General features: G+C 42.2%; 1 protein-coding gene across 1 annotated transcript in view; it reads left to right on the top strand.

Annotated features, from left to right (window-relative positions):
- Positions 1 to 4,259, top strand: part of ZYG11B (zyg-11 family member B, cell cycle regulator) — a 105,089-nt gene extending 100,830 nt beyond the window's left edge. The window contains exon 14 of the mRNA XM_026454165.1: positions 2,440 to 4,259. Within this exon, the coding sequence (XP_026309950.1) occupies positions 2,440 to 2,630 (191 nt within the window). The 3' untranslated portion in view covers positions 2,631 to 4,259. The remainder of the gene's footprint in view (positions 1 to 2,439) is intronic.
- The last annotated feature ends 12,223 nt before the right edge of the window (positions 4,260 to 16,482 follow it).

Raw genomic sequence — 16,482 nt, 5'->3', positions numbered from 1 at the left:
TAGGGGACATACTATAAAGGGTCTTATATATGATATGTGAGAGTTGTTTTTACCAATATCCTTATAGCAGGAGTAGTAACAATTTGTGAGATTTTCTCTTGGGGTTTTTTTTTTTTTTTTTTTGAGATAGAGTCTTGCTCCGTTGCCCAGGCTGGAGTATAGTGGCACGATCTCAGCTCACCACAACCTCTACCTCCCAGATTCAAGCAATTCTCCTGCTTCAGCCTCCCAAGTAGCTGGGACTACAGGCACGTGCCACCATGCCTGGCTAATTTTTGTATTTTTAGTAGAGGCTGGATTTCGCTATGTTGGCCAGGCTGGTCTCGAACTTGCCTGCCTTGGCCTCCTGAAGTGCTGGAATTACAGGCATGAACCACCGCGCCCGGCTCCTTCTCTTGTATTCTTTGATGAAAACTCACAGCATACCACAAAAAATCAATGCAGTAAAAGCTCTTCTGTGTCAGATAGAGAAGAGTAATTTGGTGAATGGGATGTGACCGAGAAAACTGCCTTGTACCCACCTGAACTCCCACCTGTAGGCTTATCCGGCCCTTCCTCCTCGGTTACCCAGAAGCAGAGTTGTTCACTCATGAATCGAAACTGCTTCTTTAGCTACATTAAACTGTCTCTCCCCTGAAGTCTTTTCCTTTTACTATACCCACAGGTTCTGAGGACTCCCGAGTTTCTTAACAGTTGATCTGATAATATTCCCAGTCTCTAATCTATAGGTTCCTTTCCTCATGACTCAAAGAATGGACCTTTTACAGTTCAGTAGGAGAAAATAATACATAATTAGTAAATAATACTGCATTTTTGGCTGGGCGTGGTGGCTCACGCCTGTAATCCCAGCACTTTGGGAGGCCAAGGCGGGTGGATCACAAGGTCAGGAGATCGAGACCATCCTGGCTAACATGGTGAAACCCCATCTCTACGAAAAATACAAAAAATTAGCTGGGTGTTGTGGCACACGTCTGTACTCTCAGCTACTTGGGAGGCTGAGGCAGGAGAATCACTTGAACCAGGAGGTGGAGGTTACAGTGATCCGAGATCGCACCACTGCACTCCAGCCTGGGCGACAGAGCGAGACTCTGTCTGAAAAAAAAAATAATAATAATAGTTAATTTTCATACAAGTATTTAGTTTTGTCAATACTTTTAGGTATTAGTGTTATTTTGATTTTACTCTATGGAATGACAGCCCTGAATAATTTCTTCTAAAATGCACTGTAATTTGGGGAATGTTAGAATATTTTGTCTCCAACTGAGATAGTTTAGGTTCCTACCTTGTGGGCTTATTTTGTTTATATTTAAATGGAATTCACTTCTATTTGTATTAAAATATTTTAACCTGGCTGGGTGTGGTGGCTCACACCTGTAACCCCAGCACTTTGGGAGGCTGAGGCAGGCAGATCACTTAAGGTCAGGAGTTTGAGACTGGCCTGGCCAGCCTGGTAAAACCCCACCTCTACCAAAAATACAAAAGTTTAGCCGGGTGTGGTGGCTGGTGCCCACAGTCCCAGCTACCCAGGAGGCTGAGGGAAGAGAATTGCTTGAACCCGGGAGGCAGAGGTTGCAGTGAGCCAAAATTGTGCCATTGGACTCCAGCCTGGACAACACAGCAAGCTGCAGTGAGCCATGATCACACCACTGGGCATGAGCCATGATCACCCCAGCCTGGGTGACAGAATGAGACTGTCTTAAAAAAAAATACAAAAGGCAAAGAAAATACTTCAAAAATTAAAAAAGTGTATGTGCAGTATGAGTGCCATTAAGTTTTTAAAAAGCATAGGAAATGCGGCCTGGCACTGTGGCTCATGCCTGTAATTCTATTACTTTGGGAGGCTGAGGCGGGAGGATTGCTTGAGGGCAGGAGTTTGAGACCAGTTTACACAACATGGTAAAACCCCATCTCTACTAAGAATAAAAAAATTAGCCAGGGGTGGTGGCATGTGCCTGTATTTCCAGCTACTCGGGAGGCTGAGGCACAAGAATTGCTTGAACCCCGGAGGCGGAGGCTGCAGTGAGTCGAGATTGTGCCACTGTACTCGGGCCTGGGCAACAGGGCAAGACTCTGTCTGAAAAGAAAAGCAAAAAAAAAAAAAAGCATAGGAAATGCATAAAAATATAACAACACTTACCTGTGATTTTGGGTCAAAGATAAGGTAGTTAAGATTGTTTTTATTTTTTTGTAATACAGATTGTGTATGTCTTGAGGTTAGAAAAATCAAGCTAGCTCTATTTATTGATTGAATGTGTAGGCCTTGCACTGTAGACATAACTCAGTATAGAGGTTTTTATCAAGCTGTAACATGTTAGTGATCAATAACAAAACACCTAAAAAAAATGGCTCCTAGAAGTCATTTTTTTGTGGAATAACTTTAAGTGTTCTTAAGAAAAGCTATTTCTCCTGTTTTGTGGTGGTTTTTTTTTTTTTTTTCAGCTTCAAGGTATTGCAGCATGCTGATTGAAGAAGGAGGACTGCAGCATTTATACAACATCAAAGATCATGAACATACTGATCCCCACGTCCAACAGATTGCTGTGGCCATTCTGGATAGCTTAGAAAAACACATTGTGCGCCATGGGAGGCCACCTCCCTGTAAAAAACAGCCCCAAGCCAGACTAAATTGATAGCCATAAGTATTGGATAATTGAATTACAGGAATCCTTTTTGTGATTGGTCCATTTGGAATATCTTACCCTCCGTGATGTTTTGGGGGTTTCTATGACCGGAGTCATAAAATCAGTTTGGGATTGGTAATGTATAGTACTGCCCATGTGAACAGTCCCTAATTTGTCTTGTGATTTTTAACTTATGAGTCAAGAAGGGTCTCTTCCTTTATCATTGCCTTTTAGGAAATTTTCCACATCTTTCAGTGTTTGAACTTACTTGTGCTTGAGATTCTACAGTTTTATGGTAAAGTTTGCACGAACCCTTAGGCCAGACTTTTCTGATCTCAGAGTCCCTTCCAGTCAATTTGCAGCTTCACATAAGCTGTTGACCTGATTTCTGACACTGCTTCAGTTGTAAATTTTATACTGCTTCTGTATAAAATGGCTTTCTTCTCTATCTGTGTATCTTTTATAAGATGTCCTTCTTAGTGTGAAAGAAGGGAAATGTGGATCATCTTGTGGAAGCTAATCACTGGCAGGAGCCTGGATGGCTGGCGGAAAGATGTATGAGAAAGAAAAACTATGTAAGAACAGAGTGTAGGAACTGGGAATTGCTTTCATGGTGTAGGTTTTAAGATGAGACAGGCTACCCTTCAGGAGCCCACCTCTCTTGAGGCGGTGAGCAGAAGCTTGTTCTCCGTATTTATACCTAGAAGCGTGGACTGCTGCTTCCTGCACAGACTGCTGGTTATTCTCTAGGAATATTTCCCCAAACACCACAGTATAAAATATTACAGCACTCTGTGGTAAAGACTGTCTACATCTCCATATGTCGTATTGTTGTGAAAATGTGATTTTAAAAAATTATCGCCAGTCAAAACTGGCTATTCTTTTCCTTTGTTCAGTGGAATAGAGACAACAACATGGTGTTAACCTCTCAGTTATACAATTGACACCAGTAAATTTTGCCATGAAAAGTTAAAATCTCTTGTTCAAAATATGTGTATCTTCTTAATGTGTTCATGTTGGAGAAAGTGTACCCGTCTGCCAAAAATGAAAGAAAAGAATTAAACTCTTTAAGTGGTTAAATGTAATGATTCTACTCGCAGTGCATAACAGCACATATTTTTGATGGATTATTTTTTAGACAATTACCTTTCCTTAAGGTATCTGATACAGTATAGTAAAGAATCACTTATATCAGTAATAGCACTTGGGAGATAGCAAGTCACCAAGAAACTTAATTTTCATTTAAAATTTTATTTTGTGAATAAGGTCAATCTACAATCGCAGATAACCACATTTTTTTCATAGATGGCCAATGTTTTCAATAGATATTTAAAATGGAATATTTAAATTATAATGATTATTCAGAAGCATTTTAATTTAGAAAGGAGCTAGTTTGTTAGTTCGCTGATGACATTTTTTGACAAACATTTTATACCATTATCACAATAATCAGACTTGAATTTTTTTGGAGTTCCTTCATGTAAATGAAAATTGAGTTAAAAGAAAGTAGGTATTTAGGTCCAAATGCAGTGGCTCATGCTTGTAATCCCAGCACTTTGGGAGGCTGAAGCAGGAGGATTGCTTGAGCCCAGAAGTTCAAGACCAGCCTGGGCAACATAGTGAGACTTGATCTCTACCCAAAAAAAAAAAATTTTTTTTTTTTTTTAATTAGCTGGTTGTGGTGGCGCCTGGGCAACAGAGCGAGACTCTGACTCAAAAAAGAAAGTAGATATTTAGAGTCACTGAAAACCATATTAAATACTGGGTTAATGCTGACTTAATTGGCTTAAGGAATTTTTATAGGTGTAAGATAAATTTTCACAGACTAAGTTTATTTCAGACGAAATACAGAATTCTTTTAAAAGTTTTTTTTTTTTCCTTTTCTGAATGTTAATGTCTAAGACAAAGTTAAGAAAATGAGATGGCCTCTGGTAGCTTGGAAACTGCTAGATATGTTGACCATTTCCAGGTCTTTTATCTAGTGTAGTTAAGGGAAAGCCTATTTAAGAAGTTTGGCTTCAAGTTTCTGTTCTATGCTGTTAAAGACAAAAATGCATATTTCTTTACAGGCTAATGCTAGGTTTTTGTCTTTACAAACTTTTTTTCAGAAATGGCTAAAAGTGTACAGAAAACAGTAAATCCCTTCTTTACTCAGAATAACTTCTTAATAGATGAAGCATCCAAAATATTTAAAAGCAAGGGTGGGCGTAGTGGCTCTTGCCTGTAATCCCAGCATTTTGGGAGGCCAAGGCGGGTGGATCACTTGAGATCAGGAGTTCGAGACCAGACTGGCCAACGTGGTGAAACCCTGTCTCTATTAAAAACACAAAAATTAGCTGGGCATGGTGGCTTTGTGCGCCTATAGTCCCAGCTACTCAGGAGGCTGAGGCACGAGAATCACTTGAACCCAGGAGGTGGAGGTTGCAGTGAGCTAAGATTTTAAGAGACTAAGATTTTAGGAGACTTTCCTACTTTTTTTCTTTTCGTAGAGACAGAGTGTCACTCTGTCGCCTAGGCTGGAGTGCAGTGGCACGATCTTAGCTCACTGCAGCCTCGTGGGTTTATGTGATCCTACCCCCTCAGCCTCTGGAGTAGCTGGAACTACAGGCTAAATTTCCTACTTTGTAAACATCAGTAGTGGCCAGATATTTCTGAGTCTTAAAAGCAAAATAATTTCTTATATCCCAAATATATAAAAATTTGAGTGCCTTCGCAGTTGGGATGGTTCCTAAAATTGTGTATAGAATTAAGGCACAGAATTGTCTGTAAGGTCCTGAATCTGGCTAAAATACAGTGGATGTATATATTGGAATTATGAGGCATAAGTGGCCAGTATCTATAGTTAGAATCTACGAGGCCTCCCTTTTGCACCTGTAGACTAGAATGTAACTGTTATTGGTGCCTTTGAGTGTTATCTCTCAGTGGCTTAGAGGTGCTATTTCAAGCACAATTTAGACTAGGGTTGAACCACTCATTGTTCAAATCATTGGTGGGCTCCACTGTAAAATATCACTACATCAGTCCACAAGCAACAGTAAGGAAATCTACTCAAGGAAATGGAATTTGACTTTTTAGAGTATAGTGATGTTTTAGGGCATAATGAGGAAAATTTTTAAAAAATAGATTATAATAATACGTATTGGTATCATTGAGTAAAACAACAGATTTGAGCAAATACAATTAAGGCGTCTTATTTTTTGCATCAAGTAATTATTGCTGTGGTCTTTCTACTCCACAAAATAATTTTTTCTTTTTGCAGTTGAAAATTAACTGCATTATTAACTAATTAATAAAATAAATCAAGTGGTATAAGGGATTAGTTTACCCTCAAGCCAATGACTCCGTGGCTACTGATCTTAGTTAGTTTAGGATTTTTAAAAAGCATATCAGACCCCCAGTGTCAGGAATTGACTATAAATATTTCCTCTTGTCACCCCAGGATAGTAATGCCTTATAGTGGCACTAGTCACCTTAAATAGATTACAAATGGTGGAGGTGAATAAAGCTGCATGGGAATTTGCTTTCATGATATGTTTCTTTTTTTTTTTTTTTTTTTTTTTTTTTTTTGAGGCGGAGTCTGGCTCTGTCGCCCGGACTGGAGTGCAGTGGCCGGATCTCGGCTCACTGCAAGCTCCACCTCCCGGGTTTACGCCATTCTCCTGCTTCAGCCTCCCGAGTAGCTGGGACCACAGGCGCCCGCCACCTCGCCCGGCTAGTTTTTGTATTTTTAGTAGAGACGGGGTTTCACCGTGTTAGCCAGGATGGTCTCGATCTCCTGACCTCGTGATCCACCCGTATCGGCCTCCCAAAGTGCTGGGATTACAGGCTTGAGCCACCGCGCCCGGCCCATGATATGTTTCATTTGCAGACTTCCACATAGTCAGGTTTTATGTTTAAAACCATCAGTTCTATATATCTAGCTTTAATAAGTTGCCCTTACAGGTGGGACCTTTTGTGTTAACCTGTTTTCGCCCCAGTCATCTTATTTGGCTGTGTTAAAAAATAAATAAATAAATAGAGAGATGGTGTCTCACTGTGTTGCCCAGGCTGGTCTTGAACTCCTGGCCTCAAGTGATTTTCCCACCTCAGCTTCCCAAAGTGCTGGGATTACAGGCATGAGCCGTGGCGCCTGGTCTTAGCTGTGTTTTTAATTATGCCATGCATCAACATAATGTCGGGCCATCTTCCTATCCCTTTTGAGCACATTTTAATGAAAACATATTTTATGTGCTAAATTAGGTTAATTTACCAGAGATTTAGCTTAGTGTTTTTAAATGCATTACCCCCATAGAACAATGTACAGCAGCACCCAGGGTTGAAAAGAGGTAGCAGGGAAAACAAACTTATACTCTTCGTATATGGTGAAACCCATCCCTCTCCTGCCCTCTAATGGTATGTTTACATTATTTGGTTATTATACAACGTTTATAGTGGTATAAACAGTATTATTAAACTGAAGGCATAAGTTAAAGGAAGTATGTTACTTTGAGCTGATGTAGGCTCTTCCACTTTTATCTGTATTTTACTTATTTGGGGACTTTGTTTTGCTAGGGCTTCAGAATACTAACTTTGACACAGCTCCCAGAGAGGTTTGCAAACTTTTGGTTTCCCTCTCAAATCCATGGTAGCAGTTTCAGATGAGTTTGTGGATAATGGATGTTTAGTCCTTATCATTTGCTGTGTATTGGCAGTTTTTAATTTGCAGTATTCACTCACGAACTGTTTTATTTTGGAATAATGCAAAACCAACCTTTGTCCGGTGATGAGAATAGCCGTATGATAAGAAAATGTGCTCATTGTGCTTTAAATGAGTAATTGTTTTACCTTATTTAGTATTTCATAGACTTTGCATGACATGGTACACTCCTAATTATGCATTCTTTGGTTTCCAAATCTTAACCTAAGATACTTTGTTAACTGACTGGTAGCCTAAGAAAGAGACTTTTCTTCCTGTTTTTCTCTCTCCCCTTTTTTTGGGGTACATTTTGCAAAGATCAGCGCTGTTTTTCATGACTCTAAAGCTCTTTTGGATAGCACAGCGTAACTTTACAGCTAGACAGAATGGCTATTAAGAATATTTCCAGAATCCAAATTTATCACAATTATTTTGTGGGAAATCATAAATCTATTTGATTAATGTTATGTGCTTAATTGTGGACTTATTTTGGGAAAAACTGTTCAAATTGGGTCCTTTTAAGCTTATTTTAAGCAGCCTAGAAGGAAGAAGCTACGTAGCTAATGAAAGCTGAGACACTTTAATAAAACAGGATCTTAAGAGCATTGTTTTTCCTTAAAAACTTTATACTCTCAGATTATCTGCAACAATAAAAATTAAGAAATTCCTAACTTCTGTAGAATTCCCACTGTCAAATTCTCTCTGACTTATGAGTATGAGAAAAGTTATCTTTTGTTTGAATTCTGATAGAACAGTTTAACTCCTTTCTAAGAATATAAAAAATTCATTGGAAAGTGTGTATATTTCAAAGACTCTCAATTATCTGGACTGAAGGCACTGTTTTCACTATGGCCAGATGAATGGGAGTATTCTGTACAATGAATCATGCTATATTTTAAATCAGGACATCACTTAATTATTAATGTTATGTGTACAGATTTTCGTTTTGGGATTTTTTTTTTTTTTTTGCCTAAATAAATGTTATAAATTTTATGTAAAGTGTGTCTCGTCTACTTTTATTCTAGACATTTGGCTTTAAAAGTTAGTATTAATGCAAACTTCAAATTCCTTAAGTGATCCACTTGTAATGACTGCTTTCTGAAAAAGGCTACTTTTACTGGAGAAGTTTTTATTTTTATTTTATTTTTTGAGACAGGGTCTTACTCTGTCACTCAGGCTGGAGCGCAATGGCATGATCATGATGCATGCCACCACACTCGGCTAATTTTTTAATTTTTTGTAGAGATGAGGGTCTCCCTATGTTGCTCAGGCTGGTCTTGAACTCTTGTCCTCAAACTATCCTCTTGCTTCAGCCTCCTAAAGTGCTGAAGTTACAGGTGTGAGCCACCATGCCCCACCTGCAGACGTTTTTAATACTGGAACATCATCCATTTCCTTTTTTGTTTTTTTTTCCCCACTCAGCGATAGCCTTGAACATTAATTTCCTTAAATACCTATGCTAAGTACTATTTAAGTGTTGTAACTTATGTAACTTATAAACACTTCGGGGAACTTAAATTTACTGAAGAAGGAATAATTATTAAATAAACATAAATATTGCATAACAGTATATTACAGACCAGTCCTCAGTACTTGTAGAGAGAGACCACACCTAATCCAGACTGGACACCCATTAGACAGTCCAAGAAGACTTTCTGGAGAAAAGAGTTGACATTCACACAAAGATTGAGATAATTAACTGGCATAACTTTTTTTTTTTTTTTTTGAGGCGGAGTCTCGCTCTGTCACCCGGACTGGAGTGCAGTGGCCGGATCTCAGCTCACTGCAAGCTCCGCCTCCTGGGTTTACGCCATTCTCCTGCCTCAGCCCCCCGAGTATCTGGGGCTACAGGCGCCCGCCACCTCGCCCGGCTAGTTTTTTTGTATTTTTTAGTAGAGACGGGGTTTCACTGTGTTAGCCAGGATGGTCTCGATCTCCTGACCTCGTGATCCGCCCATCTCGGCCTCCCAAAGTGCTGGGATTACAGGCTTGAGCCACCGCGCCCGGCAACATATATTGTTTAAGTGCACTTACTGAGGGGGGATCCTCAAAACTGAAGTATTATATTCTTTTTTTTTTTTTTTGAGACGGAGTCTCGCTGTGTCGCCCAGGCTGGAGTGCAGTGGCCAGATCTCAGCTCACTGCAAGCTCTGCCTCCTGGGTTTACGCCATTCTCTTGCCTCAGCCTCCCGAGTAGCTGAGACTACAGGCGGCCACCACCTCGCCCGGCTAGTTTTTTGTATTTTTTTAGGAGAGACGGGATTTCACCGTGTTAGCCAGGATGGTCTCGATCTTCTGACCTCGTGATCCGCCCGTCTCGGCCTCCCAAAGTGCTGGGATTACAGGCTTGAGCCACCGCGCCCGGCCTGAAGTATTATATTCTCATATTAATATAAAGACTCCGTGGCTGGGAAGAATCCTTAGTGATTTTAGTTTCAGAACCTTCATTTTACAGTTAAAGAAAATAGGTGTGGCTGGGCATGATGGCTCACACCTGTAATCCCAGCACTTTGAGAGGCCGAGGTGGGAGGATTGCTTGAGCCCAAGAGTTTGAGACCAGCCTGGGCAACAAAGACCTCATCTCTACAAAAAATAAATAAATTAGGTCTACAGAGTATTCGGGAGGCTGAGGTAGGAGGATTGTTTGAGCCTGGGAGGTCAGGTACTCCAGCCTGGGTGACAGAAATAAACCCTATCTCAAAAAAAAAAAGCAAAATGAGTTGGTTGAAGTCACATAGCAAGTCAGTGACAGGCTGCACTACAATGTTTTTTTTTTTTAGCTGGAGTCTCTGTCACCCAGGCTGGAGTGTGGTGGCACAATCTCGGCTCACTGCAACCTCCGCCTCCCAAGGTTCAAGCGATTCTGCCTCAGCCTCCCTAGTAGCTGAGATTACAGGCATGCACCACCATGCCCGGCTAACTTTTGTATATTTAGTAGAGACAGGGCTTCACCATGTTGGCCAGGCTGGTCTTGGACTCCTGACCTTGAGGTGATTTACCCACCTTGGCCTCCCAAAGTGCTGAGATTATAGGCATGAGCCACTGCACCCAACCTAGCATAACTTTCACAGAAAATTTAAAGTCTGTTGTGTAACAATAGCCTTTAAAGTACCATTTGCTGTAGAGCCTATTATGAGGGAGACATTTCTAATTATTGTCTTTTCTATTCTAAACCATGGAAAAAGGACCTAACAAATGATGTCCTTGTAGAACAGTGAAAGCCTCCTGGCAGTGTTCTCTTTAATCCATGATGTGGGTTAAGAGGAGTTTTGACTGATCATGAGGCAACGTATGTACCACTAAAGTTTGTCACCTACATTGGGCCTTCATCTCTTATCTATTAAAGTATAAGGTTATTCATGTATAAGGCCGCCTGTAAAATCCTTCACAAATAAAAGTATACCCTATAAGTGCACATAACAGACCCTCTTTTCATTTCTATTGTTCATAGAAGCATAAGCAAGGAAAAAATATTCAAAGATAAGAGTCTCATGATAGTGGAAGTCTTCATCTGTGATCTTGGGAAAAGCTGTTCATATCAAGGATGCCATCTTCTCCTGGGGAGAAACGTTTCTAGTCAGTTTTACCTTAAGGGTTCCAGTGGGTGTACTGTTCCAGGAGTGTGGAAGGACCCTTTTCAGTTGTGAGATTATGAACCCAAGGTTCAAGGCTCCAGAGTTTTGCTGTAGTATGGACAGCAAGGACAGTCTTTCTCTGATGTTCTCAGAAGATCCAATCTTCTAGGCCAGGCACAATGGTTCATGCCTGTAATCCCTTCACTTTGGGAGGCCGAGGTGGGCGGATCACCTGAGGTCGGAAGTTCAATACCAGCCTGACCAACATGGAGAAATCCTGTCTCTACTAAAAATACAAGATCAGCTGGGCATGGTGGCGCATGCCTGCAATCCCAGCTACTCAGGAGGCTGAGGCAGGAGAATTGCTTGAACCCGGGAGGCAGAGGTTGCAGTGACCTGAGATTGTGCCATTGCACTCCAGCCTGGGCAACAAGAGCAAAACTCCATCTCAAAAAAAAAAAAAGGAAAAAAAAGATCCAATCTTCTGTAATCCCAGCACTTTGGGAGGCCGAAGCAGGTGGATCACCTGAAGTCAGGAGTTTGAGACCAACCTGGCCAACATGGTGAAACCCCATCTCTACTAAAAATACAAAAATTAGCTGGGCATGGTGGCTCACACCTGTAATCCCAGCTAATCAGGAGGCTGAGGCAGGAGAATCGCTTGAACCCAGGAGGCGAGGTTGCAGTGAGCCGAGATTGTGCCATTGCACTCCAGCCTGGGCGACAAGAGCGAAACTCCATCTCAAAAAATAAAAATATAAAATATAAAAGAATATCTAATCTCTAGGTTCTAGATTGTGAAGGGATTGTCCTTGGTGACCTATAAAAAACTTGCTTTACCTGGTGAAACTTCACTGTAGCATAATCTACTATTATAATATTAGCCCTCATGCACGTGAAAGCTTTTATACAGCCAGAAAACATGCATTGAAAATGACAATAGAGGCTGGACGAGTGGCTCACGCCTGTAATCCCAACACTTTGGGAGGCCAAGGCGGGTGGGTGATGAGGTCAGGAGATCGAGACCATCCTGGCTAACACGGTGAAACCTCGTCTCTACTAAAAACACAAAAATAGTCGGGCGTGGTGGCGGACGCCTGTAGTCCCAGCTACTCGGGAGGCTGAGGCAGGAGAATGGCGTGAACCCGGGAGGCAGAGCTTGCTGTGAGCCGAGATCACGCTGCTGTACTCCAGCCTGGGCGACGGAGCGAGACTCTGTCTCAAAAAAAAAAAAAAAAAAGAAAATGACAAATGACAATACAACGAAATCCCTTTATAAATGTTTAAGTGGCCCATCAGGTAGACAAATACACTTGAAGCTTTGATTGTCTTCCCAGGAATATGGAAGCAAACATTGGTTTTAAACTGTTTCCACAATTTGTAAGTCACCGCATCAATATAATTTGGATTATTTTATCTTTTCCATGACGAATCATGCAATGCAGAACCTTTAATAACAAAAGCTTAAGGACTCAGGAAGGACAAGGTGGCTGTCCTGGTTCTTCGTGAGTCCATGCTTAACACTGGACTTAGGTCCTCTTGACTACCAGTTGTTTCTCCAATACAGGTGCATGGTACTGGTAACTAATGGGTTATCACAGGTAATTTGACTTAAACCATGAAGCTCATTCAAATTGTATATTTTAACAATTTCAGTATTGGCTGATTTAGCATGATAATCTAGAGCTTGATTTTGAAAAGTCTGTTAAATAAACATCAAAGGTTTAAAACATTGGATGTTACAAAATAGAATCTTAAGTTACCGTAAGTCATTCATTTAGCCAAAATGATAACTTGAAATTTTCTTTTTTTTTTTTTTGAGATGGAATTTCATTCTTGTTGCCCAGGCTGGAGTGCGATGTCACAATCTTGGCTCACTGCAACCTCCGCCTCCTGGGTTCAAGAGATTCTCCTGCCTCAGCCTCCCAAGTAGCTGGGATTACAGGTGTGCGCTACCACACCTGGCTAATTTTTGTATTTTTAGTAGAGATGCGGTTTCACCATGTTGGCCAGGCTGATCTGGAACTCCTGACCTCAGGTGATCCACCTACCTCAGTCTGCCAAAGTGCTGGGATTACAGGTGTGAGCCACAGTGCCAGGCCAACTTGAAAATTTTTAAAAGGAAAAAGCATTATTCAGATAGCAAGGAGATTCAGCTTTCCAAACAAGACCCAATGAAGACAGCATGAGTCCAACTGACTGTCTCCTTTCCTTCCCTTTCCCCTTTTTCTTCTGTAGTTTACTTAAATAGTAAACAAAAATGCCAGGCATGGGAAGAATAGGGCTAGGAAAGGGGTCTCTGGTGCCTCCTGTTTTTCCCAAGGAGTCCAGGCTGTTAGAACTTGAATATCCACTTTTAATTAAGCTCTTAACCATAGCACTCTTTAATAAAATTCTTTATTTATTTATTTATTTATTTTTTGAGATGGAGTCTCGTGCTGTCGCCCAGGCTGGAGTGCAGTGGCCGGATCTCAGCTCACACTGCAAGCTCTGCCTCCCGGGTTTACGCCATTCTCCTGCCTCAGCCTCCCGAGTAGCTGGGACTACAGGCGCCTGCCACCTCACCCGGCTAGTTTTTTGTATTTTTTTGTAGAGACGGGGTTTCACCGTGTTCGCCAGGATGGTCTTGATCTCCTGACCTCGTGATCCGCCCGTCTGAGCCTCCCAAAGTGCTGGGATTACAGGCTTGAGCCACCGCGCCCGGCCATAAAATTCTTTTAAAATTTCTTATTACCCAATTTTAGCCAGGCCAAAAGGCTGATGTTCCTGGCTTTTGAACTTTACCAAAGGTAACCTCCCAGGTTCTCAGAGAAAGGAAGATTTAAGATAGTCAGTGGAGAAGAGACTAGAGAAGGTCATGCAGATATTAAACCAGACAGGACTTACTTCCTAAGCAGGGAATTGAGCTAGTGTGAAAGGGCAAAGCCTTGACTACTGAGCTACAGCACATGCCAGTCTTTTTTTTTCCCTTCCCAGGAGTTTAGAGTAGTTAATTTTGAGCTTGCAAAGGCTTTTAGTTAAAAGGTAATTTTTAGAGCTAACTATGACATAAACCCTAAAATTCCTGTTCCCTGGAAGGCGAAGACCAAGAGAAAATATTGCCACATGGTTACAAGGTCAAGCTCCTAAGGACATAAAACAAGATGGAGACAAACAGTGATGTTTACCATTCATTCAACCATTTGCACAGAGAGAGAGAAGCCAGAAATTTGACTGGTAAGAAATTCCTGGCCGGGCACGGTGGCTCACACCTGTAATCCCAGCACTTTGGGAGGCCGAGGCCGGCGGATCATGAGGTCAGGAGATAGAGACCATCCTGGCTAACACAGTGAAACCCTGTCACTACTAAAAATACACACACACAGAAAAATTAGCCGGGCGTGGTGGTGGGTGCCTGTAGTCCCAGCTTCTCGGGAGGCTGAGGCCGGAGAATGGCGTGAACCCGGGAGGTGGAGCTTACAGTGAGCCAAGATCATGCCACTGCACTCCCACCTGGGTGACAGAGTGGGACTCCGTCTCAAAAAAAAAAAAATTCCTACCCTTTTGCCGGCATGCCAGGCTTCTGGGTTCCCTTTCCCTGAGTGGCCCTAGTGACTCAGCTTGCTGCACCATCGCTATGGGGGCCAAGCCACATCATAAAAGAAAATTATCTTTCTTCGTTCTGGCCAGAGCAAGATATGTGTAACAAAACAGACATTAGCCACTCTGCTTAGCACCCAATGTCAAACTGACAGAGCTCAAACTTGCCTCTGGTTGGGCCCCATCATCATTAATCCAACCTCCGACCAGAAATTTCAACCTGTGGTCTCTGGGCAAGATGGTCACCCTGAGTAGTAGAAAAGATAAGAAAGGGAGCTGATTGGGCCAGGCGCAGTGGCTCACGCCTGTAATCCCAGCACTTTGGGAGGCTGAGGTGGGCGGATCACCTGAGGTCAGGAGTTCGAGATCAGCCTGGGCAACATAGTGAAACTCTGTCTCTACTAAAAATACAAAATTAGTTGGGCATGGTGACACATGCCTGTAATCCCAGCTACTCGGAAGGCTGAGGCAGGAGAATTGCTTGAACCTGGGAGGCGGAGGATCTGGTGAGCCGAGATTGCGCCATTGCACTCCAGCCTGGGCAACAAGAGTAAATCTCCGTCTCACCAAAGAAAAAAAAGGAGCTGGGCCAGGCGTGGTGGTCAAGGTGGGCGGATTGTTTCAGGTCAGGAGTTCGAGACCAGCTTGGCCAACAGGATGAAACCCCATCTCTACTGAAAATACAAAAAATTAGCTGGGTGTGGTGGTGCACTCCTGTACTCCCAGCTATTCAGTTGGCTGAGGTAGGAGAATTGCGTGAACCCGGGAGGTGGAGGTTGCAGTGAGCTGAGATCTTGCCACTGCACTCCATCCAGCCTGGGTGATAGAGCAAGACTCTATCCCAAAAGTAAAAAAGAAAAGAAAGGGAAAGGAGAGAGAGAGAAAAGCATTGCCTGTGGCAGGGTTGGGAAGGCGAAATGATCAGGGAAGCCAGAGAAAGACCCACCCATTACAATGACTCTGAAAAGTTCAGGCGGCTGCTTCTCAGTAGCAAAGGGATCTTTTCCAGCAGTCTCATCAGCTGTCAAATTTCCCCTTTTAGGGGGGAAAACGCTCCCCTGTCCCATGATCCTGTACGTGCCTAATGGCCACACACAGCCATTAGCGAAGAATGTAAGGCAGATCATTCCAAAGAGAATAGCAGTTGACATGCTGTAGTGCCAAACCTATTCTTAGCCAAAAGGGGCTTGACCGAGAGCCCTTAAGTTTAAATGTACTGCAGTGCATTGTTGTTCATTTGGAACATTCCACTGTAAGTTATCTTTAGTAAGATTTTGCCATTTCTATAAGACTTCACTGCCTTCCAGGCTTAATGTATAAGCCAAAAGGAACTCAGTTTTCCAGAAATTAAGGATCCCATTTTCCCATTTTTCCCTAAAATACTGACTTTACTCAGGTTCTTTTTTTTTTTTTTTTTGAGACGGAGTCTTTGTTGCCAGGCTGGAATGCAGTGGCGTGGTCTCAGCTCACTGCAACCTCCATCTCCTGGGTTCAAGTGATTCTTCTGCCTCTGCCTCCCAAGTAGCTGGGATTACAGGCACACACCACCACGCCCGGCTAATTTTTGTATTATTAGTAGAGATGGGGTTTCACCACTTTGGCCAGGCTGATCTTGAACTCCTGACCTCGTGATCCACCCGCCTTGGCCTCCCAAAATGCTGGGATTACAGGCGTGAGCCACTGCGCCCAGCCTACTCAGGTTCTCTTGATTAACTTAGTCAATGATTTTTTTCTCTACCTAAGCACGCACAAAAAATGAAACTAAAGGGCAGAACCCAAAAATCCATGTGAATTTCAAAAGCCAAATTTTATAACCCCTGCAATATTATTGCTTACTACCAGTTCCTTTCTGACCCAGCCAGATGTAAGAGGCCTCTAACTTGATCCAAGCCAGTTAATTCCCAGGTCAAACCTGTTTCTGGACCCAGTCCAGTTTCTGTCGCAACTCCAAATCCAGTTTGGATCACACGTTTTTTCAAAGAAACTCTGAGAGCTCAAAACACAAATCCATGGAGCTCCAAAATCTGAGAGG

The sequence above is a fragment of the Piliocolobus tephrosceles genome, chromosome 1 (assembly GCF_002776525.5).
Source record: "Piliocolobus tephrosceles isolate RC106 chromosome 1, ASM277652v3, whole genome shotgun sequence".
NCBI lineage: Eukaryota > Metazoa > Chordata > Mammalia > Primates > Cercopithecidae > Piliocolobus > Piliocolobus tephrosceles.
This window is presented reverse-complemented; position numbering and strand designations above follow the sequence as displayed.